This window comes from Gordionus sp. m RMFG-2023, chromosome 2 (assembly GCF_954871325.1).
Source record: "Gordionus sp. m RMFG-2023 chromosome 2, tfGorSpeb1-WG-v2, whole genome shotgun sequence".
In the NCBI taxonomy this organism is placed as follows: domain Eukaryota; kingdom Metazoa; phylum Nematomorpha; class Gordioida; order Chordodea; family Parachordodidae; genus Gordionus; species Gordionus sp. m RMFG-2023.
Window position 1 is genome coordinate 11,523,445 of NC_088776.1, and position 24,198 is coordinate 11,547,642.

General features: G+C 26.8%; 1 protein-coding gene across 3 annotated transcripts; it reads right to left on the reverse strand.

The window, feature by feature from the left end:
- Positions 1-236: 236 nt before the first annotated feature.
- Positions 237-19,731, reverse strand: LOC135925408 (kettin homolog). Of its 3 annotated transcripts, none has more exons than XM_065460710.1 (10): positions 19,607-19,731; positions 14,086-14,243; positions 9,536-9,679; positions 7,830-8,084; positions 7,063-7,206; positions 6,566-6,705; positions 4,519-4,639; positions 3,703-3,846; positions 3,182-3,294; positions 237-470 (listed from the first exon to the last, which is right to left on the reverse strand). In XM_065460710.1, exons 2-10 carry the CDS (start codon positions 14,228-14,230, stop codon positions 459-461), a joined length of 1,218 nt encoding a protein of 405 aa, XP_065316782.1. In that variant the 5' UTR covers positions 14,231-14,243; positions 19,607-19,731; the 3' UTR covers positions 237-458. The 3 variants fall into 3 exon arrangements, with proteins under 3 accessions (XP_065316782.1, XP_065316781.1, XP_065316783.1); XM_065460709.1 differs by having other exon boundaries at positions 19,496-19,656; XM_065460711.1 differs by lacking the exon at positions 237-470 and adding an exon at positions 667-1,163 and having other exon boundaries at positions 19,496-19,656.
- Between the last annotated feature and the right edge of the window lie 4,467 nt (positions 19,732-24,198).

Consider the following 24,198-nt stretch of genomic DNA (forward strand, 5'->3'; position numbering starts at 1 on the left):
TATAAAATAGAGTAATTTTAGTTTGAATAATTTAAGTTAGGTTACTTATAAAGTGGAATCCTTCAATATAAAATATTTTCAGGATGCTCAAATTAAACTTAGGCCTTATGGACATGCTACAGAATTAGGATTCCCATAGATGTGACTACTTATCTATCCCTTTAATATTCTATCTCTATAATCATTTTAAAAAGGAATATTTTATAAGAAAAAATTTCATGATGGAAACCAAGTAATTTATCAAAATATTATTTAAATCAAACAAAAAGACAAGAATTAAAAAGACTATTTTTTTTATAAATTTGATGAGTTATATTATCATACAAATCGATAGGGCGGGGAGTTGGAAGATTTGTATAATTTGTATATTATTAAGAAATAAAGGAAGAAATATTATATAGCGTTAAATATAACATATATATAAAATGTATAATACGTTCATAGTTCTTCAATTTTTATTATTGCAGTGGCTGTAAAAATAAAGTTTTTTAAAAAAATAAATTATAAATATATTTATAATTAATAGCGATAAAAAAAAAGAATTGCAAAAAAAAATATTACTTTGTAAATTAAAATGAAAAGTAATAATAAATAATTTCGAGAAAAATATTATTTAAAAAAATTTTTGCTCAATCTTTTAGAAGTCAGCAATATCGTTTCAGAATATTTATGAAGCAATTTTTTTTAAAAAAAAATTTTTTTCGATTTTTCTTTCTAGTAACAAATAAAATAAAAATTAAGAAAAATGTATCCCGAGGATGAGGGAGGGGGTGTTAGACGATATATATTTATACGCAAAATACCGGACAAGTGACAAGTTTCACGCATTTTAAATAAAAATCAAATTAGGGGAGGGGTGATATTTTCCTTATTTAACATTCCATTGATTTAACATAATAATAATAATAATAATTTAATTTGTAATATTGCTTAGATTTGTTTTTTTTTAAAAAAAATTACATTCTCAAGTTATCACAATGCATTATTTTTTGTAGACAAATTGTTTGTATGGATGGTTCAAAGTTATTTTTTTTGTTTTGGGTTTATATAAATATTGGTACAAATTTTGAAATATGAAAAATAATAATATGTTACAAAGATGTTAAACAGAAATTATACAGAACTGAAGTTTTCTTAAATATTCACCGAAGTATAAGTTATGTCTAAAATAATTTAAAAAAAGATAATAATTAAAATTTTGTAAAACCATTTATAGTAATTATATAATAAGCAATTCTTTCTATAATGACCCGTAGCCAAGAGAGGCCCAGATAATATTTTCATGTCAAAATTTTCTATCATAAATTGCATATAAAATGATGCTATTTCAAAAATTCTAGGCTCCATAACACTAATGTGGGGAGCTTAAAAGATTCTAACATATAATCTAGAATTTGGGTATATGCTTTATGGTATTATTTTGGGGGACAAAGATTGAAATATTAATTTTTAATCAATAATAAAGAGTTTTTGATTAATTTAATATTATTTCTAAAATTAAATTGAACCCAAATACTGAAGTTTTAGATTTTTATATGTCTCATTCACAAGTTCGCGGGTTTATGGTAACTGTATTACAATTTTATATTAATGAATAGACTATGATCTATAATAGACCTATTTAAAAACGAATCGAATAGGAAACGAATAGTAAATGATTCGTTTTGTTCGATTTAATAACTAAACTTTATTTATATAATTATTATCAAATTCATATTAAATAGTAGAGTGTATATATTTTGTTTATTTTTAATAGTTTCCTTTCTTTATACCATTGTGAAACTTTTCTTCATATTGAATTTTGCTATAAATTCTATTCAATATTTCTAGTGTTGTTAAGCGGCTCGTTTTCAGCCGATTTTTAAAAACGGCTAACTCAATATATTATCCAGGAAAATATTACGCAAGCATGAAGACTTTTCCCATAGATGGCAAGTTTGGACATCTATTAACGAAATCTCGAGGCTTAGGAAATATTTTGCGGCTAAAAGATTGAGTTACCCGTTTTTAACGAGCCGTTTAACAATACGAAATATTTCAAATTCAGACCCTAATAAAGGTGTAAATTAACAAATAAAATTATAATTTATCTTTTTAAATACATTTATTTTATGATAAATTATATTACATAAAAAATTAGCATAATTATGGATAATATAATACCTTTGATGTAGTAATTATATTGACGATCATGTTCTCCCAAAAATAGAGGGGTTCAATATAAAGTAACAGATTAAAAAAAAGAGGCCGTCTGCATCATTGCATAAAATGTAGAGGAAGAATAATATACTCTTATCACTTATTATAATAGGATCCGTTCCCACTTAAATAAAGAAAGTAGCAATAAAATTAATTTTCTACCATCAACTATTTCTATTTTTAAATTTTAATTAAAATTTTTTAATTAAAACTCTTTAAATGTATATTCTATTATTCGCATACCTTTTTAAATAGGTATAATTTGTAAATAGATTTCTGTCCTTTAATTATTTCAGCTTACATACATTATAATTTATTTAATAATATTCATATAAAAAGTATTTTATATTACTTACCATCCTTATTTATAAATTTTTTTTATTGATATTTATTTAAATTTTATCATTTGGTTTCATAATCCTGCAAGACCCAAAACTCGGGCTCCTAAAGGTTCTTGAAAAAATGTGAGTTTGGAGCGGACTTAAAAATGAATAAAGTAATATTTTCTTTCCTTCCTTTTATTGATATTTTTTCTTTTAATTAAATAAGAAGATAATTAGAATTTTTCTGGGATTAAGGGACAAAGAAATTATCGATTTTTATTTAACTTTATATTATTGAATTAAAAATATTTTTTTTTACAGGACTTTTATCATGTCTCAATTTATGAAACGCTTATGAATAAATTAATTCCCTACTCCCATAATAAATCCTTTTTTAAAAAAATGCTTTTTATTATATTAAGGTTAGAAGTTCTCTTTCGTCCCTTATTCATATTCGCGCTAATTGTGATTAAAAAGTCACTAGGAAATGAATTTGCTGGCTACGGGTTAGAAAGTAAAGAAGAAAATATAAGGTATATAAAGAAAGGAGGCAAAATTTTTATTTAATATTATTTTTTGATGAAAAGGAGGTTATAGTTTTTTTTAAAAAAAGTTCTAAATATTTAAAAAATAGAGTATTTTTTTCAAAAAATTTAAACCATTTGCATGCGGCGTTGAGACAATTTGGTATGTGGTTTATCGTATGACTCCAACTCTCGTATCTTTCTCAGACTATTTGGCAATATGGTGGATTTAAAGATGCCTCTATCAGCTACATTAAATGTGGTGTTAAAAAAAAATAAAGATTAAAGAATAATATTATATTTAAATTTTTCTAAAAGTCTTATATTAACTTTTATCTAATTTATTAATAGTTTGAGGATAGTTAAAAATGGTAGAGGGCGATTCAAGTTATTTCAGTAAGGTGGAATTAAAAAAAACCCTAACTCAATTTTTGGTTAAATTAGTTATAAATAAGAATTTTTTTGTGTCATTTACACAAATTTTTAATACCAATATAAACTACTTTAATTAGATAGGTTTCCAAATGTTGGAGGTAAGATAATAATTTAAAGATGAAACCTATCTAAAAAATGATTTTAAATGGATATAAGGTAGAAAGTTCTAATAATTTAGGTCAATATCTAAACGAATATAGCAAGTAAATGAAAAATTTTACGGGAACATTCTAAGCTTGCTTGGGTTGTGTCTTCTCCCACTTTGTTACTAATCTTACACACGTATAAACCTGAATCCTCAGGTTTTACACCCACAATTTCAAGCAAGGCGTAACCATTATCGATTAAACATGAAATTCGATTGCCTAATAAAAATTAATAATTGTAGTAGATGATAAAAGTGTATGTTAGCGGTAATGTGTTTTTTTTCAAATTTAAATCATTTTTTTTAGCGCGTTTCCTATAATTTAAAATTCCATCATATTCGGAATACCTACCCTATAAAATTTAGGCAATTTTGTCATGAACTTTTGAACTTAACATATATTAGTTTTTTCATAGATTTTTGATATAAAATTAATAACTCAAAGGTTAAAGGCAATCTTGTCCATAACTAAGATAGGTATTCTAAACATGCTGGAATACATTTCCGGTAAAATCAGATTTTTGAATTTAAAAAACGCACTCAAAAAATTATTTAAGGTTTAAAAAATAACATATTGCCGGAAAGAAACACATTGCCGTTAACATATATAATGCGGTATTATGTTTATTAAGGTCTAGATAGTTGGTTTAAAAAAAGAGAATCTAGATATATAAGAAGCTTATAAATTGGATTCCCTAAAACTAGTGAGTTCGGCGTATAGAAGTCATCTCTACGAAATTTAGGCTGTGAGACTAGGGAAGAATGAAAATAATTCTAAAATTTACACATCATATCGAAAATATCTAAATTAGTGATTATAACATTTGAATATTAACTAATAGCATTAAGAAGATAAATTTAGTAAAATAATTATATTATAAATGGCGCAAACTAGCGATCAAAGGTTTGTCGTTGAAATACCATTCCACTTTTAGTTCTGGGTCATCTGTAGGCTTATAATCGCATTTGAAATTAACGTGATCTCCTTCTTTTAGATCCATCATATCCGATATCTGTTAATATTTTCAGATTTTTTTAACATAAAATAAAAACACTCAAAAATTATGCAAATTTAAATTACACTCATTTGTAAGTAGAATACAAATATAAAATTAAGATTAGTACCTTACTAATTTGTCAAAAATTTAGCAATGTTTTTGTGAAGATCGGTTTTACACATTTTTTTTTATATGATGGTTTACACTTCGGGTTCAGTTATTTTATTTACCTATTAAATGTTTTTATATTATTATTCCCATATCTCTACCTTTTCTATTGCGCTTAATTGATTACTATCTTTCACATTTTATAATTTTGTTTAACAACTTAAATAACCTAATAAAAGAAATAATTTTTACGGAAAAATATAATGATCTTTTCGTTTTTTTACCTTTTTTTTTATATAAAAGGAATAATAAATTAAATAATCTACTAAAATATATTTCTAGCAATAAATAAACATTTATTATAAAATAAATATTATATAAATAAAAAAATAACATAATATTAAATTACATCTACCCTAAAACTAATAATTAAAATTGCAAAAACGACAAAAATATATTCCCCCATTAGAAAAGCCGGCCTTCATCACCCAAGACAAATTCCAGCTCAGAATTTGATATCAGGTAATCCAGTAAATCTCCTAGCTCTTTGGACAAGTATGTGGTATTAACTCCTCCTCCAGCTCCTCCCTTGGGTTTCCAACTTGTGATATTTTCCATCTTTCCCCAACCCCGCTGACGTTAGATCCCCGTGTATTTTTTTCAGTCGTTGTTTTCCCATCCAGCGGGTGTTAGTTCTTCCACGTACTATATTTATTTGTTGCATTCGTCTCCCATGACGCCGGGGTCTTTAGCATAGCTCAATTGGCTACTATCTCTCTTGTCAAATGTTCGCGGCTTCCCCGAGGACACCAGCTCCTTAGCTGTTCCATCTCTCAACACCTAAAGCACCAGCGATACTCATATCTGGCCGTCGAGAGTGACTTATCATATGCGCGTCCCAGTTATCTGGAGTCTCGGAGACCAATAATGAGGTGAATTTAAACGTTTTCGAAGAACCAGCTCCTGCCATTGGAAATTCTCTACTCAGGTATGTTACATCTAATAAATATTAAACTTTAATAATTTTTTATTATGCTTCTAAGGAGCCAGTGTCTTAGGGGAAGCCGTGAACGGGTGACCAGAGAGACAGTGCCCAAACAAGCTATAGTAAAGACTCCGGCGTCGTAGGAGACAAATGCAACAAATAAAGACAGTACTTGGGGCATGCCCTTAACGCCCAAAAATAATACATAGGACGATCCAACGTCAGCGGGGTTGGTGAAAGAGGTGCAAGAAAATCACGAAGTGGGAATCCGAAGGGAGGAGCTGGAAGAGGAGTTGACAGCCATATACTTGCCGAATAGCTAGGAGATTTACTGGGTTACTTGAAATCGGATTAAGCTGGAATTTGTGTTGCGTGATAAAGGCGAGCCTTTCTAATGGGGGAGTTGTATATTTTTGTCGTTTTTGTAGTTTTTTATTATAATTTTAAAGTAAAGTAATTTAAAAGTATCGATTGAAATAAAGAAATCAAAAACAAATTCTATCTATTCAATTGAATAATAACTTACTAATTAATCGGGAAGTTAATTAAATGCATAAGAAAGCGCAATAAATGATAATATTTTAAAGTATATAATACATTTATAACATAGAAACGAATTAAAGCTGTTCGTTCATAAAATAGATATAAAAATCAGATCCAAACACTTTCTAGGCCGGACAGTAACAAGAAAAAGCCCTTGTAGGCCCTTGGTTTGTATTTATTATTGTTAATATAAATCATGTATTTCATTCTAATTAAAAAATGAATTACTAATAAATTTTATAATTAATCAAAGTTCGCTTAAATGATAAAATAACTCAATATCTATAGTTAGTAGCTATATTTACATGATTAATAAATTTAGGCGCTTCATAAGAACGATCATCAACTTCGGATACCCATTCCCTAGTATTATTGAAGGCTTCAAGTTGTTTAATTTTTTCAAGACCTTCAGGATTTTGAGATTCAGTGAAAACGCCACCTTCCCCTATATATTCATAAAATGTAAAAGGATAGAACTTAAAGTAAAAATAAATTAAAATCTTAAAATTTCGAACGTGCTGGCCTGGCCCAGAGCCGGGTATCTGATGTGACGCGAAACAATTAGATATTTTACAAACGCCGGGCAGGTCCGAATTTTTAAAAATAATTAAATTAATTAACCAGTTGAAAAAATATAGGTTGCCACTTATTAATAATATCAGAGACCAGCAGAGATACATTCACAAGGCCAGGCCCGAATTTTTTTTAAAAAAAATTTTTGTCCGTCCCTGGTTTTATATCGGAATAGCCCGGCCTGAATATAAAGCATATCATTAAATTATAAAATGTATTCAATTCTAACCTTGTACTTGTAATACGGCTGAAGAAGTAGCCTCACCGGAATTGTTAATGGCTTTACAAGTATAATTACCGGAATATTCATTGATTGCCGGGGATATTTCAAGCGATACAAAACCGAAATCGAAAGTAGGCTTGAAACGACTTCCTAAACGTAAAATAGAAATATATGGTCTAAATAAAAATTTCACCTAAAAAACCGCGGAAAAATCCACCAAATCCCAGAACACTAATAACCAACCATATCCAGGAAATAAAAAATCAAAAAATAATATCAGCAAATAATTGAAAATCAAAGATACTAAGCCCTGATTTTTGGATAATGCTAAAACAATATTTATTTTCTTGAAACTAAATGCAGGATAAAGTTCGGCATGGAAAAAAAATCTTATATTTGGAAACCTTTAGTTTTGTAGGTTTGACTGGGAGTTCCATTAAACCTTTGACTTAACTGAAAGGTGGTCATTTAATAACCATATATATAATGACGACCTTTAGGCGAGCATAATCAAAGTTTTTGCAATCATAATATCTTATTAAGAACATAAGCGTAGCCAGAATAAGAAGCAGGAAAATCCCCCATCCCCTGCAAATAAAAAAGTTTTGTTAATTATTCTATGATTTTTTAAACTAAAATTATTTTTAAAAAATGGAATCCGGGAAAAAAAAGACTACTAAAAAGCAAGCCTTAGACTCAAGAACCCTCTCCCGGAAAATCCTAGACTATGCCTATGATAATGACTCACTTATATCAAGGAATGATATTATTACCTAAATCCAAACGTTGGCCGTTCAAATGCCATTCGATCCTGAGAGATGGATCGTTGGCAGGTTCAACTCTGGCCTCAAACCTAACCACATCACCATCTTGACAATCTAAAATATCGGCTAGTTCTTGAACGAAAGTAGGTGGAGGTAGGACCTCTTCAGGTACTTCCTCGGGGATATGAATGGCTTCTAAATCTAGAATCTTCTGATAACCCTCTGCTGATAAGATAACGTCGTTTAAAACAGCGTCACTAGGATCTAAGTGAATAAAAATAATTTACTTTAATTTATAAATAAACCAATCTTATATTCGCTATGCTCGATTATTATATGATTAAAGAAAATAATTTTAATGGCTTTGGTTTTAGATAAAAAGCCTGACGAGTCACGAAATAAATTTTATCATATTTTATGAGCTAGAAAAATGAACATAAAGGTTAAAATCTATAAATATATTCAAAATTTACTTATCAAATTTCATAAAAACTCAACAACATATGCATTTATTTATTTTTATCGAAATATTAAAAAATTTCGTGAAAATTGAAATATAAGGTTAATTAAATAATATTATAGATAATGGATGGTTGTGGAAAATATTGAAAAAAAGATCCTTTCTTTATAGTGCTTAGAAATTGAGAAAAGTTTGGCGTTGTTTTTTTATACGGTATTTATAATTAAAAAAACAATAGAAAATATTTTGAGTTTCTTTAAAACGTACAATAAAACGTGTATAAATATGAACGTTTGTTGATATGTTTAAAAATAGTATAAATATACACACAGACAGATTATATCAAATACAGATCATTCCGGGTATATGTCCAAATAGATACTTAAATAATCTTCAGTTAAGATTAAAATTTAAATTATCCGCTATAATAGTGAAACAAAAGTTTATAAATAAGGACGTTTGTTGCTATGTCGGAAATAAAATAAATATCTCAATTCAGACAGATCATTCTGGAAAGTATGTCATAATAGATGCTTAACTAATTTTCAGTCCAGATTAAAACTTAAATTATCCGATATAAATAAGACATTTTCCTTGTTTTTTTCTTATATATTTTAACTAACTGCTTTAAAAAAAATGGAATCATTGTTTTATGTAGTGAATGTGGTGTATCAACCTATTTTACATGAAATTGTATCAACATAAAATAAAATTATAATATTCAATAAATAATTTTTTAATCGAAAGAACCTATTTTTTAGAGTTACATTTATTTATAAATATTGTTATATGATGAAAATAAAATGGCGTGTCACCAGATGTTTTAATAAATGAATCATCAGTCTGGGAAGTAATGTCATTGATTAGAAAGCTAATGCTTCATTTAAATTTGTAAGGGGTTACATACATTAGGAAAATTTGTTGTATCTAAGCACCCCCACAATAGTAAACCTTCATAAGAAATGAATGTTTTGGACTATGTAATAAATGGGGGAGGGGGTAAGGTTTCACATATATTGATGTCGATTTTTTAGGTGTTATAACTATTTTGTTTCAGCGGATAGGGGTAGGGGTTTTACAAATATTGATGCTTATCTCATGGAGGTTGGAACCACTAGGCAGGTAGCTGGGACAAAAGTATCTTAGAGATAGATATAAAGGGGCTGAATTTTACCAGTAAAAATTTGATCTGTAGGAACATGAAACATAAAAATACTTTATAGTATAAACATAGTTATAGTATATGTTTATTTACCCGTGATTGTAACATCAATTTTAGCTTGAGCTTGACCTTGTCTATTGGTAGCCTTGCAAACGTAAGTTCCGGAATCTGAGGCGAAAGCGGGACTTATATCTAAAGCCGCATAATCCATATCATGAACTGTTTCGAAACGTGAGGCTAACAAAAAAATTAATCGAATTTAGTAATTATATAAATTTATTATTGATTGCGTAATTTAACTCAGATTAAATAAAATTAATAATGTTTAAAAAGTTTGACTGAGATTATGTCAAAATATAACCAATGAATAAAAATGGAGATATATCAATTTTAAATTAGTCCGTTCCACCAGATTTATGTCATTATATATGACGAGTGAAGGGGCTAATAGCTAGGGACACTACTAGTACCGAAAGACACGTTGAAAATCCTTTATAAATATCCATAATGAGTGTTTTTTGGTGGCGGAGTTTTAAACATTTTCTATACCTTTCTAATTCTTTTTTTAAAATATATAAGCTTAGAATATTTGCTATTTTCATAATATAATCGATATTAGTTGCGTAAAAAAAAATCATTTATATTTTCTCGATCAAATCATGTAAAATTAAAATAAATATGTATGAAATATCAGGAGGAAAAAAAATATGTTTTAAATTTACTTAAACAGCTGGTTGAATACAAATATTCTATTCTATAGACAAATACAAAAGGCAAGCAAAATAAACTATTTAAAAATAATAATAGGATCGATCTGATAAATTTACCCACAAACACAAAATACAATGATTATTAAAGCATGAGAAAAAAATAAATGAATTGACAAAGGTAAAATGTAAAAACTAGTAATTACGCTCATGCTTAAACGATTTAGTTAAATAATTATCTTTGGCCTAAAATTACAATGTAAGTGGTCTTTATGAATCCACCTTTACTTAACCGCCATACCCCCCCCCCCTCCCATATTCTTATGATCATAGAGCATTTACAACTCTTACCCCACTTAGACTTCAATGGCGATCTTGTGTCATAGTCCCCCGTGATAGAAACATATGTTTCAGAGTCATTAGCTTCTTTAGTATTTTTTTAAGTAAATTTAGTTGAATCTAATTTTTTAAGTGCGAAAAATTAATTGTAAGGTATTGTTATTTGGGGGAGCAAAGTAATCAAGTAAAAACCCTAAAATATGGTCCTCCACTAACTAGGCTCGGAAAAGAAAAAATAATGAAACATTTCAGAGATCTGCCTAAGCCACATAATTAATCTGTTAACTTATTTAATGGATCCATTCAACACTCACTTTATGCTTAATTTTCAATTTCTCATTGAAATATAGAGTACAACCAAGATTAATTTTTAAACGGTTTTTGTTCAGACAGTTTAAATAATTGCAGTTATTTATAATCAGCATGGGTTATCGAGAGACCAAAATGGGTATTTTATCAAAAAAAGCTAGAAAATGTATCTCTTTTTGGCAGCCCCTGGCCTTGAACTCAACTTAACCGAATGCCTCCAACAAAATTATATTAAAAAAGCATATGTTACTAATTATTATTATTATTAGTTTTAATTGTATTCAATAAATTTGATTGATTTTATTATATCAAAAATGCAACCCAAAAAAAACAACTAAAATAATAATAATATGCTTAAAATTTGACATAAATTATAATATAATAAGCGAAAGAATCGTATTACTTTTTATTAGCACATTTTAAACAAAATCTTATATATTTTTTTAAAGCCTCTTCTGAATTTAACCACGAAAATTTTTTCACATATAAAAAAAATTAAATAATTTGCTGATAAGAATTTTTGAATAATTTCTTTTAATTAACAATAAAACTCTAAAAGATAATTATTTTCCAACTATTACATTTTACGCAATGCGGTATACATAAATAATATAGTTTGAATTGAAGTTATTTAATATTACCCACTAATTTAATATTTAATACTAGTCTCCCTCTAAAATGTACCTCATAGTCTCCTAAAATTTATCTACCTCTCGATTTAAGGAAATTCAAAATTTAGCAACTAAAAAAGATAAATCCAAATCATAGTTACCCTACTCCTTATCTCCATTCAATTTTATTAAAATGACGCTAACGTCTTCACAAAGACCTTCTTCCCTCCAATTTCAATGATGATCTTGCGTCAAAACCCCCGGAGTAGAAGTCACCATAATCACAAAATTATTTGTGTAATTGTAAATATAAATTGTTATAAAAAATAGCATTGGTGACATGTTAAAAAATACTTTATATATAGCAGAGACCTGTGGGCCTGAACCAAAGCCTGGCCCAGGTACACGCACTGGTAGGGGAAATGTGCCATAAATGGCCATGTTTAAAGACTGGCCCCACCATGTTTGAAGACTGGCCACCACCCTTTAACTTTTTATCTATTGGACCGATTTCTCTCAAAATTGTTTATATACCTTAAATATGTTCATTTACTGAATAGAGCAATCCAATAAAAAATATTTTAAATGAAATGTTTTTAGTACCTTTTTCTAGAAAAATCTCGTCACATATTTTTTTGTTTGGTGAAAAATTACTAATTTAGATTACTGATATTTTATATAAATATTATCCAGGCATTTAGCATTATTCACACAAAAAATTAGACTTGAAAAGTTTTATTTAATAGACATATTAAAGGCGCTTAATAATAATAGAGAGGTTAGTATTGTCTGGCCATGTATTGATTGGCCACAATTGGCACATTCACATATTCATATTGAAATGAAAAGCTAGTGCAAAACAACATTTAGTGAAGCTTAAGAATGTATGGCAAAAAGATAATTAAGATAATAATTTATAATATTATCATTAAATAGATGGTGATAAATTAAGATATTAATACTAATTAAATTAGTATATAATTAATTTTTTATATACTAAAAAATGTAGAAATATTAACATAGGTATGTATTTCATATTGTATTATCATATATATAATAAAATGCTTGAATAATATATTATGGCCAGTTAACACATAGTATATAGTCAATACATATATGCAGGGATGCGAACTCGGCAAAATTTTTGCCTGGATTTGGTTCGGGTTCAGTTTAAGATAAAAAAATAGGTGGTTCAGGTTCGGTTCAGGGAGGACCCGGGTTTGGTTCCGGGTTCAGCTCGGTTTAAGAATTTTTGAATTGATAAAAAAATTCTATACTTAAATCATAACTAATAAACCATTACCATAAATTTGGTATAAAAAATAAATTTTTTTATTTATTTATAGGCAAAATATAGTTAAAAATACAAAAGTTTACAAAAACTGCCTACATCTTTGTATAACAATTTTTAATTTAAATTTTGAGAATTCTTTAAATTAATAATATCTAATATAGTAATTTTTTACTTTGACTTATTCACATTCATTTTCTTCTAATTAATAATCTTTGAGAATAAGTTAAAAATTAAAAATAAGTGGCGTAAATGAATTAATTGTTTAAAATTTATTAACATCCAATAGGAATTTTTGAGAATAAATTTTAAAAAATATAAAAATGGCATAAATGAATTAAGTTATTTAAAATTATATTATCACTTCACTTTATTGGAAATTTAAAAATATTATAAAATCTCAATTAAATTATTAATATTTGTATAAAGATTATTGATATAAAATTTTAAAAAAGCAAAAACACGGTCATTCATGGTACATTTCCCATACGTAAAATTTTAATTTTATTAAAAATAACCAGGAGCGAGCCACCGTAAAATAATTAAAAATAGAAATTAAGGCTGGGCCAAAAAAAAATCCAAAAAAAAACACCACACCGAGCTTAAAAATGATTTTTTTTAAAAAAATCAGGGAGTAATATGTGTTTTTTTAATCTGCAAGTCTTATAAATAGGCCTGCAATGAAGGAATTTGGAAGCCAGGATACACCCCCCCCCCCCTAATTATCATTTATTTCAGCCCGACCATTCATTTATAAAAATTTATTTAGGAGATATCGGGATTGTCTATCCCCTTTAATTTTTTTGGTTCAAAATGTGTAATATTTAAAATTATATTTTGTAAACTAGTTCCGTTATTACGTTTAACAAAAAATTTATGCATTCAAATTTAACAATATTTTATAGAGATAGTAATCTATCTATATTCACAAAATAAAAATCGGAACTTAAATTAAAAATAGATAAGAAGGTGACAGGCCAGGGATTAGGTGCCCATCATAGTTGTATAATATTTAAAATATTTATATAATGATAGATTTTTTAATATTATAAATAGCCTATAATATTTATTTAAGCCAATGGGGTTCAGATAAAAATAGTGGTTCAAGATCGGTTTGGATATGTCAATATAGATATTCAATAATATTTCGTATAAGTGATGTGATAAATTGTTTTTGACAACTCAACACAAGGCAGAGGCGTCACTAGCCTTTATAATCTCAGGGGGCTCAAAAAATATTTTTTAAATTATTTTCAAAATTACCTTTTTTGTAATAGTTAGTGATACGTTAAAAAAAATTCATGATTTACAACTCTTGTAGACATATATATATATTATATAAAACAATTCTAGTATGTTCAAATAATATAAAACTATAGACATTACCTACGATAACAGGTCTGCCATTGTGAAACCAATCAATTTTCAAATTGGGATCGTCGGCGGGCTCAACTTTGCACTCTAAAAGAACCTCGTCTCCCTCCATGACATTTGTGTCCCCCGTTATTTGGCTTATTTTAGGTGCTGACATTTTCTATCCGTATCTAGTGTTATAAAAAAAAATAATTTTTATTAAAATATTATTTTCGGACCCGGTCGGATGGGACGGATTTTTTTAAAATATTACTTAGGAACAAAATTTTAAAATATATTGCCTTCCTAATGTTTTCTATAAATATTCTTTTCCAGAATCTTTTTAATTTCAAAAATTTTTTGAAAAGATTTTATTTTCAAAAAATTCTATTATTATAATTTTAACAAGTGACAAAATTTTTTATTTTCCTTGAGGGCTTATAAAATTTTCCCACTTTCGTTGAAATATCGTATTTTTTCAACAGCAACCTATTATTACTAAAATAAAATTTCTTCATTTTTATAAAAAATAAAAATAATATTAAATCCACAAAAAGGATTGAGTAAGATCTGCTTTAAAAAGAAATCCTTAAAAAAATTATTTCAATCTTCACAATATTAAACATATAGATTAAGCCGGTAGAATTGGGCAAATCTAAATGATTTAACAACTGTTATTTCGTTTAGGAAGGGAACGTTCTAGAAGCAAAAAATAAATTTCTTGAGGCACGAGTTAATTTTTTTATAGAATTGAGCTATCATTTCAGTTCAAATCTCGATCAGAACTAAAATGGAGAGGGCCCAGGTAAGTAAATCAATTATTTATCGCGGCTTTATTTAGAAGTTCTTCAATTTCCTCATTATTTATCTTTAGATTATCATAAAAGTAATGTATATATAGCACTTTTTTCGTTTTATCCGTGTTCAGATTTAACATTTGCTTCTATGATTATTTTGTCGAATAGATATTGAGGATTTGGATAGATGTCCCAGTGATAAATAAATCGTCCGCAAAAGTAAGGTATATTTTCCACCACCATTTCTTCCGAAAAATTACTTTCTTTATTATAGAATTTATTATGAAGTTGAATAATAACGGAGATAAAATAGAACCCTGTTTTAGTTTAATATTGACAGGAATTATTGGTGATTAAGACTTGCATGATAAAAAGGTTTTTGGTCAAAATCTGAACATGGATAAAACGAAAGTGCTGACATCATTCTATATATTACCTAATGATAACCTAATGATAACTAATAAAAAATTGAAGTAACGTGCCTAAAATATCTGGAAGTCATTTTAAACAAGGGGCAAACTAAGCAAGATATTAGGATCAAATTGACCAAGACCATAATTAAGTGTTTGCTTATGAAGGTATGGTCCTTTAACCAAATATCTATTCCATAAATAAAGTTGTTTAAAACATTAGTCCCTCCTAAATGTACCTGGCCTCGAGACGTGGACAGACGACAGGGTCCATAAAGAAGGAACAATCTTTTGTTAACAAATGTCTGGGATATATAATTAAAACCGACTAACACTACAATATAACACGTCTAACCCAGCCCTTTGGGATATTTGATATAGTACATGAAAATAGAGTGAATGGGTCATGTTCCTAGGCAAGCCCGAATAATTTAATTTACCAAGCCTTTGAAATTCTCGGATGAGACCTCTCTAAAACCATTCTTATCTAAATAGCTGGTTTAGTATGAGCTCCAAAACGTTATCGGAAATGAGATTCATTTGGTAGTTTATCGAATTGGTTGCTGCAAATAAACGCTTATTTAAGAGAAATATGATATATGATCCTACAAACACTTGATGAAGGTATCTTAGTGTTTGTATTTTACTAGTAAGTGAATATAAGCACATTTCAATTACGAGAATAATGGAGTCAGAAAGTATAGTATTAGGTTTATTGATCCTATATTAATAAGAAATTTTGAGAGTAAAATGACTCTTTAAATCAAAGAAATTCCCCAAAACTAACTTTAGAATATATTCAATTAATTAACTAATCTTATTTATTCCCAATAAAAAATGGTGAGTAAAATTTTTCTGAAAAGATGGCTTCTTATATATTTAATTATTTATTTGGCCAATATACTCATCACTAAATTTGCAAATATGTGTAGGGAGTAATTTCACCCAAATTACCTACCGAGTTACAGGTTTGTTGGTATAATTGAAAAAAAAATCAGCAAAATTATGTGGAGGATTTGCTATTTGAAGGTGTGACCAACGTGCTAGATAAGATAAAAATTTAAAAGATAATTTAACCTAAGCTATCTTTTATTATGACTTATGAATGAAACTATATCGGTTTTACTAAAATTATAAATATGATAATAATCAATCAAATGAGAAGATTTCTAAAGCATTTGTTTGGTTTAAAAAATAAAATTCGGGAAGCAATTGAGATAAATCTAAATTATAATATTTTTTAAAAATAATCTCAAATGTAAATATGAAAATTATTTGGTACAATTTGAATTCATTAATCATAAATTGAAGGTTGCAAGGAATTTCAATTTTGAGGAGAAAAAGGAAAAAAATATGAATTTTAAAAAAAACGACATTCAATTTTTTTTTAAAAAATATTTACAAAATTAACACTGGTTATTTTTCTTTCATTCTTTTGGCATTTTTAATCGGACAAATTTTTTTATTCGATAGCCTCCTGTTATTCCAAATCAATTACCAAATAATTTTGAAATTTAAATAAATGAATAAAAAAGAAAGAAAGAGAAGTATTATTGTAACAAACAAGATTTTTAATATATCAAGGTCGCATCTTGGTTATTCATAATAAAAATGTTGGTTGCGTTGTTAAGTTATTTGCTATTTCAAAAAATAAAATAATATATTGGTAGTATTATATGTCTGACCATTTAAGAAAAAATTCGAAAAGTTTCAAAACTTTCGCAAATGTTAAAATTTCAGAGAAATCTCTGTTAAATTTTTGAAATATATATAAAATTTTCTAGAATTACAATTTTTAATTTTATATTCTAAAATAGCTCATTTAATTTTCATTAGTTTCGAAAGTTTGTGAATTTAATTTTTTGATGTTCTGGACACAGCCTATAGTAGATGTAATATTACTTGAAGAATAAAAAAAAACGTAAATTATTCGGTAATTTTTTTTCTGCAAAAACTATATATGAAAAGTAGACAAAAAAAAATAGATTAATGCGACCATTTTTTAAATTTAATAATAATAATGGATTTAATCCCCCAGATTTTGCTTGCAAATTATACAGTATTATTAAATTATTAATACAAGAATTTTATTTTATTAAAAAAACAAGGTTGAAAATAATCCCTTTTTTTTTAAAAAAAAAATGAGGGTAATATAGCAGAAATGTGTAGATGATACTGTGCAATAGGCAAAAATTTTTAAGACTAGAATGTGTGTTTGGGTTGACTATGCCATCATCGATATTACATTTGATTAAGTCATGCAGAAAAAAGTTGTAGTTTCTAATTGGAAACTATCCTGCTGCTCTTCGGCAAAAATTTGGGATGGTAATTACAGACAAATCCAAATTTTGTCCTTGATATAACTGCATTCACCAAGAATGAAAATTCATCTATGTACAAATGAGGCTCGAGTTTTTTTTCGATTCCCTAATTTTGAATTAGTAATAATTTCTATAGGTGTTCATGTCCGCTCAAACGTAGCACCCGAATAAATTTTTAATCATTTCCTTATGGAATTAAGGATGCATCGCCCTTTTCCCTAGTATTAATTTATTGGGAGCAAAATTTGGTTTAATGCAAAAGACATTAGTAAATTATATATACATAAACAGAATTACTTCCAATAAAGATCGCAATTTCTTTTTAAAAATCTATAAAAAGTTTGAATTATATATACATAAACAGAATTACTTCCAATAAAGATCGCAATTTCTTTTTAAAAATCTATAAAAAGTTTGATTTTTTAAAATTTTTTTTTAGTAAACTTTCAATGATTTCTTTTTTTTTAAATATAACATGTTGTCAAGTCATATACCTAACACATTTTTTGTTTTATTCTCCAAATTTCCTCTTGCAATTTTGAATAATTTTATTAGCTAAATTTCCCAATAAATTTTGAAAAAGATCTTTAAAAAATATTAATAATAAAGGATTAAGGATAAGCGGGAAATTAATGAAGATGTGTCATATCTCACCAGATTTCAAATGACAATTATTTTTTGTATTCTTTCCTAAATTAAATATTGTTAGATTATTTATTTTTTAAATTACAATAAAATTTTAATAATATAATAAAGTAAAACTCATATTAATTTCCTTTTTTTTAAATAGAGTTATTGAGGAAATTAAAAGAATAAAAATGTTTGTTATAACAAATTGAGCAAATAATTGAATTGTCATTAATTTAATTAAGTTCAAATCTCCAGACTTTTCTTAATATTAACATTCTGTTTGAACATGGCAGACTTAAAAGTTAGTATTATAATTATAATTGGATAATGAAAATGCTTCTTAAAATAAAATAAACAATTAAAATTCTCTATCAAAAATATTAAAATTCTTTTAAAAAAAAAGGATTTTTGTGAATCATTAAAATTCTCTTATGTAATAATATATCAAAAATATTAAAATTCTTTCAGAAAAAAAAAGATTTTTGTGAATGGAATGATGTGTATTTTTTTATATTAAAAAAAATAATATTTAGAAAGGCTTTGTAAGAGACAATATTTAGACCATACCTGAAGGAAGAAAAATATTTTCTTGATCTGACCCAATCAAAACATAAAAATAATTACAACCTGACGTGACCTATGAGTCTGGTGGCTAGGTTGTGTTTTCATTTCAAGATGTCTTATAATTTATAGATATATTTATAAGTACCTAATAACAGAGTTTACCAATGCTAATTTAAATAAATACGCATTTATCATATAAACCAAGAGTTATATATAAATTCAAAATGTTAGAATTTTAAAAAAAATTAATGAAATTTATGAAAACGTAGATTACGACAAGATGCTTATTAATATGGGATATTAAAAATATAGAAAAAGCAAAAAAAGAATAATATAAGAATATAACGAAATGATTTTAAATAGGTAAATGTGATTTAAATGTTATTTATCCGCTCTAAATTTTTAAAAAAAAGAAGAATAATACAAGATAAAAAGAAAGGTAGCTTTTCCTGTCAGATCCCTTGGAACCTGTTATCGGAGTTTTAAAATTTTTTTAATCTGGCCGAGAGAAATTCAGACCTCTAGCGCTTATAATTTATTTCGCTTGCTTTGAAATGAGCATAATTGGTTCAGACCTTTAAAAAAACCAATTGTTGGGTGGGGTTGGTTAGACAAAAGATAAAAAAAATGATTTTTTCTAAGACTCTACTTATAAAACATGTGCAAAGAGAGGAATGTTACACAAATAAATATAAATACGTTTATCAACAATTTTTTTTACCTGTTTAAAAAATTTTTCAGAATAGTAAATATAATTATAATATATTCAAGAATATTTGTCTTTAATTTTTTTTAAGAAAAAAGAAGATTTTATATTTATAAGCAATTAAACGTATTTTTTTTTCAGGACAACCACCGCACTAGATTCCTGATAATTTAATAATTTAAAAACAAAATTTAAAAAAAATTAAATAATAAATTTGTGTTAGTTTAGATATTTAAAATCGACGACTTCAAATAATTAATTTCAGAAAATATTTTATTGATTGGAAAATTTAATTTAATTTTATTTTTTATTTATTTATTTTATTAAATAAGAAATAAAACGTTGGAAATTATTTAAAATTAAGTTTTAAAAAAATAAGAAAATGAATAACAGAAAAATCACAATTATTAATATGTGTAGTATAATTGTAAAAGTTATCGATGTACAAATATAGGCATAGATAATGTGCTTACTATTTTTTTTAAATAATATTTAACGAGAATTTGTAAAAAAACATATACACATATAATCAGGATAATATTTATTACGAATATTCTGAATTATAAGGAAATTAATTTATATAATCTCTTTGTCTTCTTTTTATACATTTTAAACTTGAAAGTCAACTCAAAGCGATGGTAAGAAAATATTCTCTTACCGGGCCAAAAAAACTTGTGCAAATTAATTTTTCGGATTAGGCCGTTATTTTGCAATTTTTTTGAAGCTTAGAATTAGGCTAATTTATGCCTTTCATCTATAAACTTCTATAAGCCAGACAAAAATAACTAATACTCGCTTTTATTTACTTTATTTAATCCTACTTTTGAGCCCTAGAGATTCCCCTACAATGACGTTGAAGCCCCATGATGATTAATATATAAAATGAGTCACTATAAAATAAATACTGAGGAATAGAGTCTTGAAATTCTACCCGAAACTAAAAAAAGAAAATTCAAAGTATTTAATCAGCGCCGGATTTGAAAAATATTTAAAAAAAATAAGATAGAAAATGATGAACTTATTTTATCAAATTATAAAATGATAATTAGAATTTGTCTATTATAAGGACAGACCCATGGGCCCGGAATAAAGGCATTTCTGCGATTCAGCTTCTGCAGAAAAATTATGCTCCCGTTCCATTCCACATTTTGGAACGTTCCGTACTGCTTTCCTGAGATAAAATATTTAATTTTATTTCTATTTAATTCATATGCTATTTATATTCATGAATCCTTTTCCATATAAAATATTAATTATTAGATATCATTTATATTTGGTTTGGGCCCTGGTATTAATATAAATTTGGGTGTCAAAAAAAAACTTGTCAGTCAATAATCAATAATAGCTTGGTAATAAAATTATTCATTGAAATCAAAAACCTTTTATTCCATACTATAATATTAGCTTTACTTAAAATTTTAAATTGGATGAAAAAAAAGGAATGTTTTTTTTACACTCTCATATATAATACGTAATAATGAGTAAAAAAAATAAAAGAGAGAAAGAAAGAAAAGGGATTATTTTATTTGTGAGAGAAATTATATATATTATATTTCTAATTATTGAATTTTCGGAACATCCATTCCATGTCCCAGGACAGAGCGACTAATAATTTACTTCATTTCTCTTTATTGAGTTTAATTTATATTTCTTATAAAAAATTTAGGGTTGGGCATGACCTTAAAAAAGAAATATAAATAATAGGCTGACCTTGGACCTAAAAATCTAAAAAATACTTAAGGCCGTGTTCTGATCTAAAATAATTGAATTTTCAGGGTTCTACAGGGGAGACTATGTGTGTTAAATAATATGCTCCCCTCCTTCCCGAAATTTTAATGACTTAATTACATCCCCGCGACCTGTTAGAGGATCACCCTGCCTCTACCGCGAACTTAATGAGGATATCGAATTTAGTTCGCTATATGATTTCATTATCAGACATATATTATACATATTTACTTGGACCCTTTAAATGAGTGATGTTCCAATTTATATAATTTTACCAATTTAATAGAAGCTGGTCCAAATTTTTTGAGACAAAAAAATATTTTTAGTTCGGCCCAGCTGGGTTTTTATTTATAAACTCGGGGCTCAAAATTTTAAAATTATGAATAGGCCAGTAATAATTTATTATATGATTTTACAATTTAATTGACATAATTTAAATTTATTGGCCCGGCCTGGGTTTTAAAATATTTGCAGATTTTTAAGCCCCCTGATTCCAAAATTGCTCCTTTATCTCTGATATACGAGCTGTATCATATACTAGGCCAGGCTTGTAGGTTCTGGAACATGAAATAAACAATGTAAATGAAAAAAAAACGTTTATTTAGATAGATTATGTTCAAAATATTCTATTTAAACATTTTTCGCTATAAGACTATTGTCCAAATTAATTTATTTTACATGCAAATTTTGGCATATCGAGGTTAACATTATATAAATATTAAAATTTAATCATAGTTATAGAAAAAAAGATATAGAATGGAAAGGGACCATCAAATATACTAGCAATCAAAGTTTATAGTTTACCTTGACACATATCATATCACATTTCACAGCTGTACAAAAAATATAAAATTATTTTATTTGTTAAAATAAAGTAATAGGTGTATTTGCTCTAATTTTATGTTTATTAAAATTATTGCTTTCTTTTAAAAATGTATATTCTAACTTTCATGTTTTTAAGATTTTAAAATGCTGAACATTTGAAATGATTGATATTCAGCTGAAATAACTTTTTTTTAGATTTACAATTAATATGAGTATGATAATATTTCCTTCAATTCTAAGAAGGCAGATGAAAAAGTTACACAATTATCTGTGAATAACTTATTTTATTCCCATCTATCGGAAAGCCTCATTAGGTTTATTTTTATAAACTTTATGGGACCTGCTTTTACCAATGTGGCAAAACTCTTCTCCACCGATTTTTTTTTCTTTCAATAGTTTATAATGTTTTCCCACTTTTTGATTAAATTTATGATTAATCGTACCAAGCCCAAGGAGAACTAAACAATACCTGAATATCGAATCTCGAAAAAAGCCTGTGAGTAAGTTCAAGCATTTATATCCTAACTTTCAATTTTGATCTATAATTTTCAATTCGCCATATTAGATACTCCTGTACATTGCTATTTCTATTAGATATTGACACTTAACTAATGCTGTAATGTATATTCCTAAAATTGGGGGAAAGGTCATGCTATTTCTCTAAAAGGTAAGAAGGGGACAAAAATATAGGAATTTTTTTCTTAAAAATTTAAATTTTAAAACAATAGAAAAATTTTGACAATTCCCGCAACTAATGCTTCTTCTGAACTAGAATTTATCATTGTTGGAAGTTTTGGAACAAATAAGAATGTGTTTGGATTTAGAAAATGTGGATTCATTATTATTTTTGCTTTATAATTACAAATAATATCAATAAATATTAATTTTATATTTATCTTTTTTTCATTATTTGATCAAAAAAATTCCATATCCATTAATTAAATTGAATATTTTTTTAATGCTTAATAATTAATATAATAATTTCCTAAATTATAAAACTTTTTTATAGGGGTGTAGCGCTAAAACTGAATCTTTAGAGTAATGCGCAAGCGGACGGGCAAAGAATTTTAGACTGTTGACCGGAGGGTGGGTATATTTTTTAAAACGATAGGCGGATTGGGTTGGCTGATTAAATATTTTTAAAAACATGGGCGGGCGGGATTGTGGGCATAAAACTCGCCCATTGCACACATCTAATCCAAGTTTTCAGCAATGTTTAAAGTATTTATATTATTTTAATATTCAATTTATTTTAGAAATGATCATACTTTCGATCCTTTTCTAAATATACAAATCATAACAATTTATTGTAAGCTTTCAGCTGTTTTAATCCTTTTATTTAAAAAATACTTAAGTTCATGATTTCATTAAATCATTTAACCATCCCAGGCCCAGAATTCTTTGAAAACAAATTTTTATTTTTCCCAAAATTTTTCTTAAATTTTATTTTTTTTTCTTCAAAATTTGATAATTAAATCATATCAATAATAATTTTTAATTATTGTATATGAAAAACTGTAAATTTCATCCTAAAAAAAGCTTTGAAATAATTATTCGTGATAATAATTTTTTTTTAAAATTATGAATCATGCTTAAAACTCAAAAAAAAAAGAAATTTAATTTATTTTACCAATTAAAATTGAATATCGATAGAAATCGAATTTAAAATGCTATTTTCTCCTTTGGAGAGCAAAGAGAGTGCTCAAGACCATAAGACTTTTCACGTGAGGGAGAGACACATTTTTCTTGGTAGATTTTGATTGCATTATGATGGCAAAAAGTGACTTATATTAATATTACAAATTCTTAAGATTAATTAGTTGTTTATTCCACTGATTCGGCTCGGTCAGCCGGCGTGACCGTTAAAATCAGAAGCATTGATGCATGTTTTTCCTCATTTTCTTTTATGTTGAGCTATCTTTTTAAAGAAAATTAAGATATCATTTTCGGCAAAACTAGGTTTAGCTATTTTTGAAATAAGTTAAAAAGACTAAAAATGGAGGGCAGTTACTTTCTGACCCCCTCCACCTCCCATCAGCTAAGTTTATAATTTGTGATGAATTTTATTTTTTATTAATGATATAAAATCATCTGTGATTAGTCTTCTTTTTCATTTGCTAATAATGCAAAGTTATGTTTCGACATAATTTCCATAGATTTATGCA

Excerpts from the sequence above, each read along its gene's own strand:
- LOC135925408 (XM_065460710.1), bottom strand. The coding sequence starts at position 14,230 with ATGTCAGCACCTAAAATAAGCCAAATAACGGGGGACACAAATGTCATG. Across the intron at positions 3,847-4,518 it reads CGACAAACCTTTGATCGCTA|GCAATCGAATTTCATGTTTA; the intron begins GTTTGCGCCATT and ends AATTTTTATTAG. Across the intron at positions 3,295-3,702 it reads AGCAAGCTTAGAATGTTCCC|CTGATAGAGGCATCTTTAAA; the intron begins GTAAAATTTTTC and ends CATTTAATGTAG.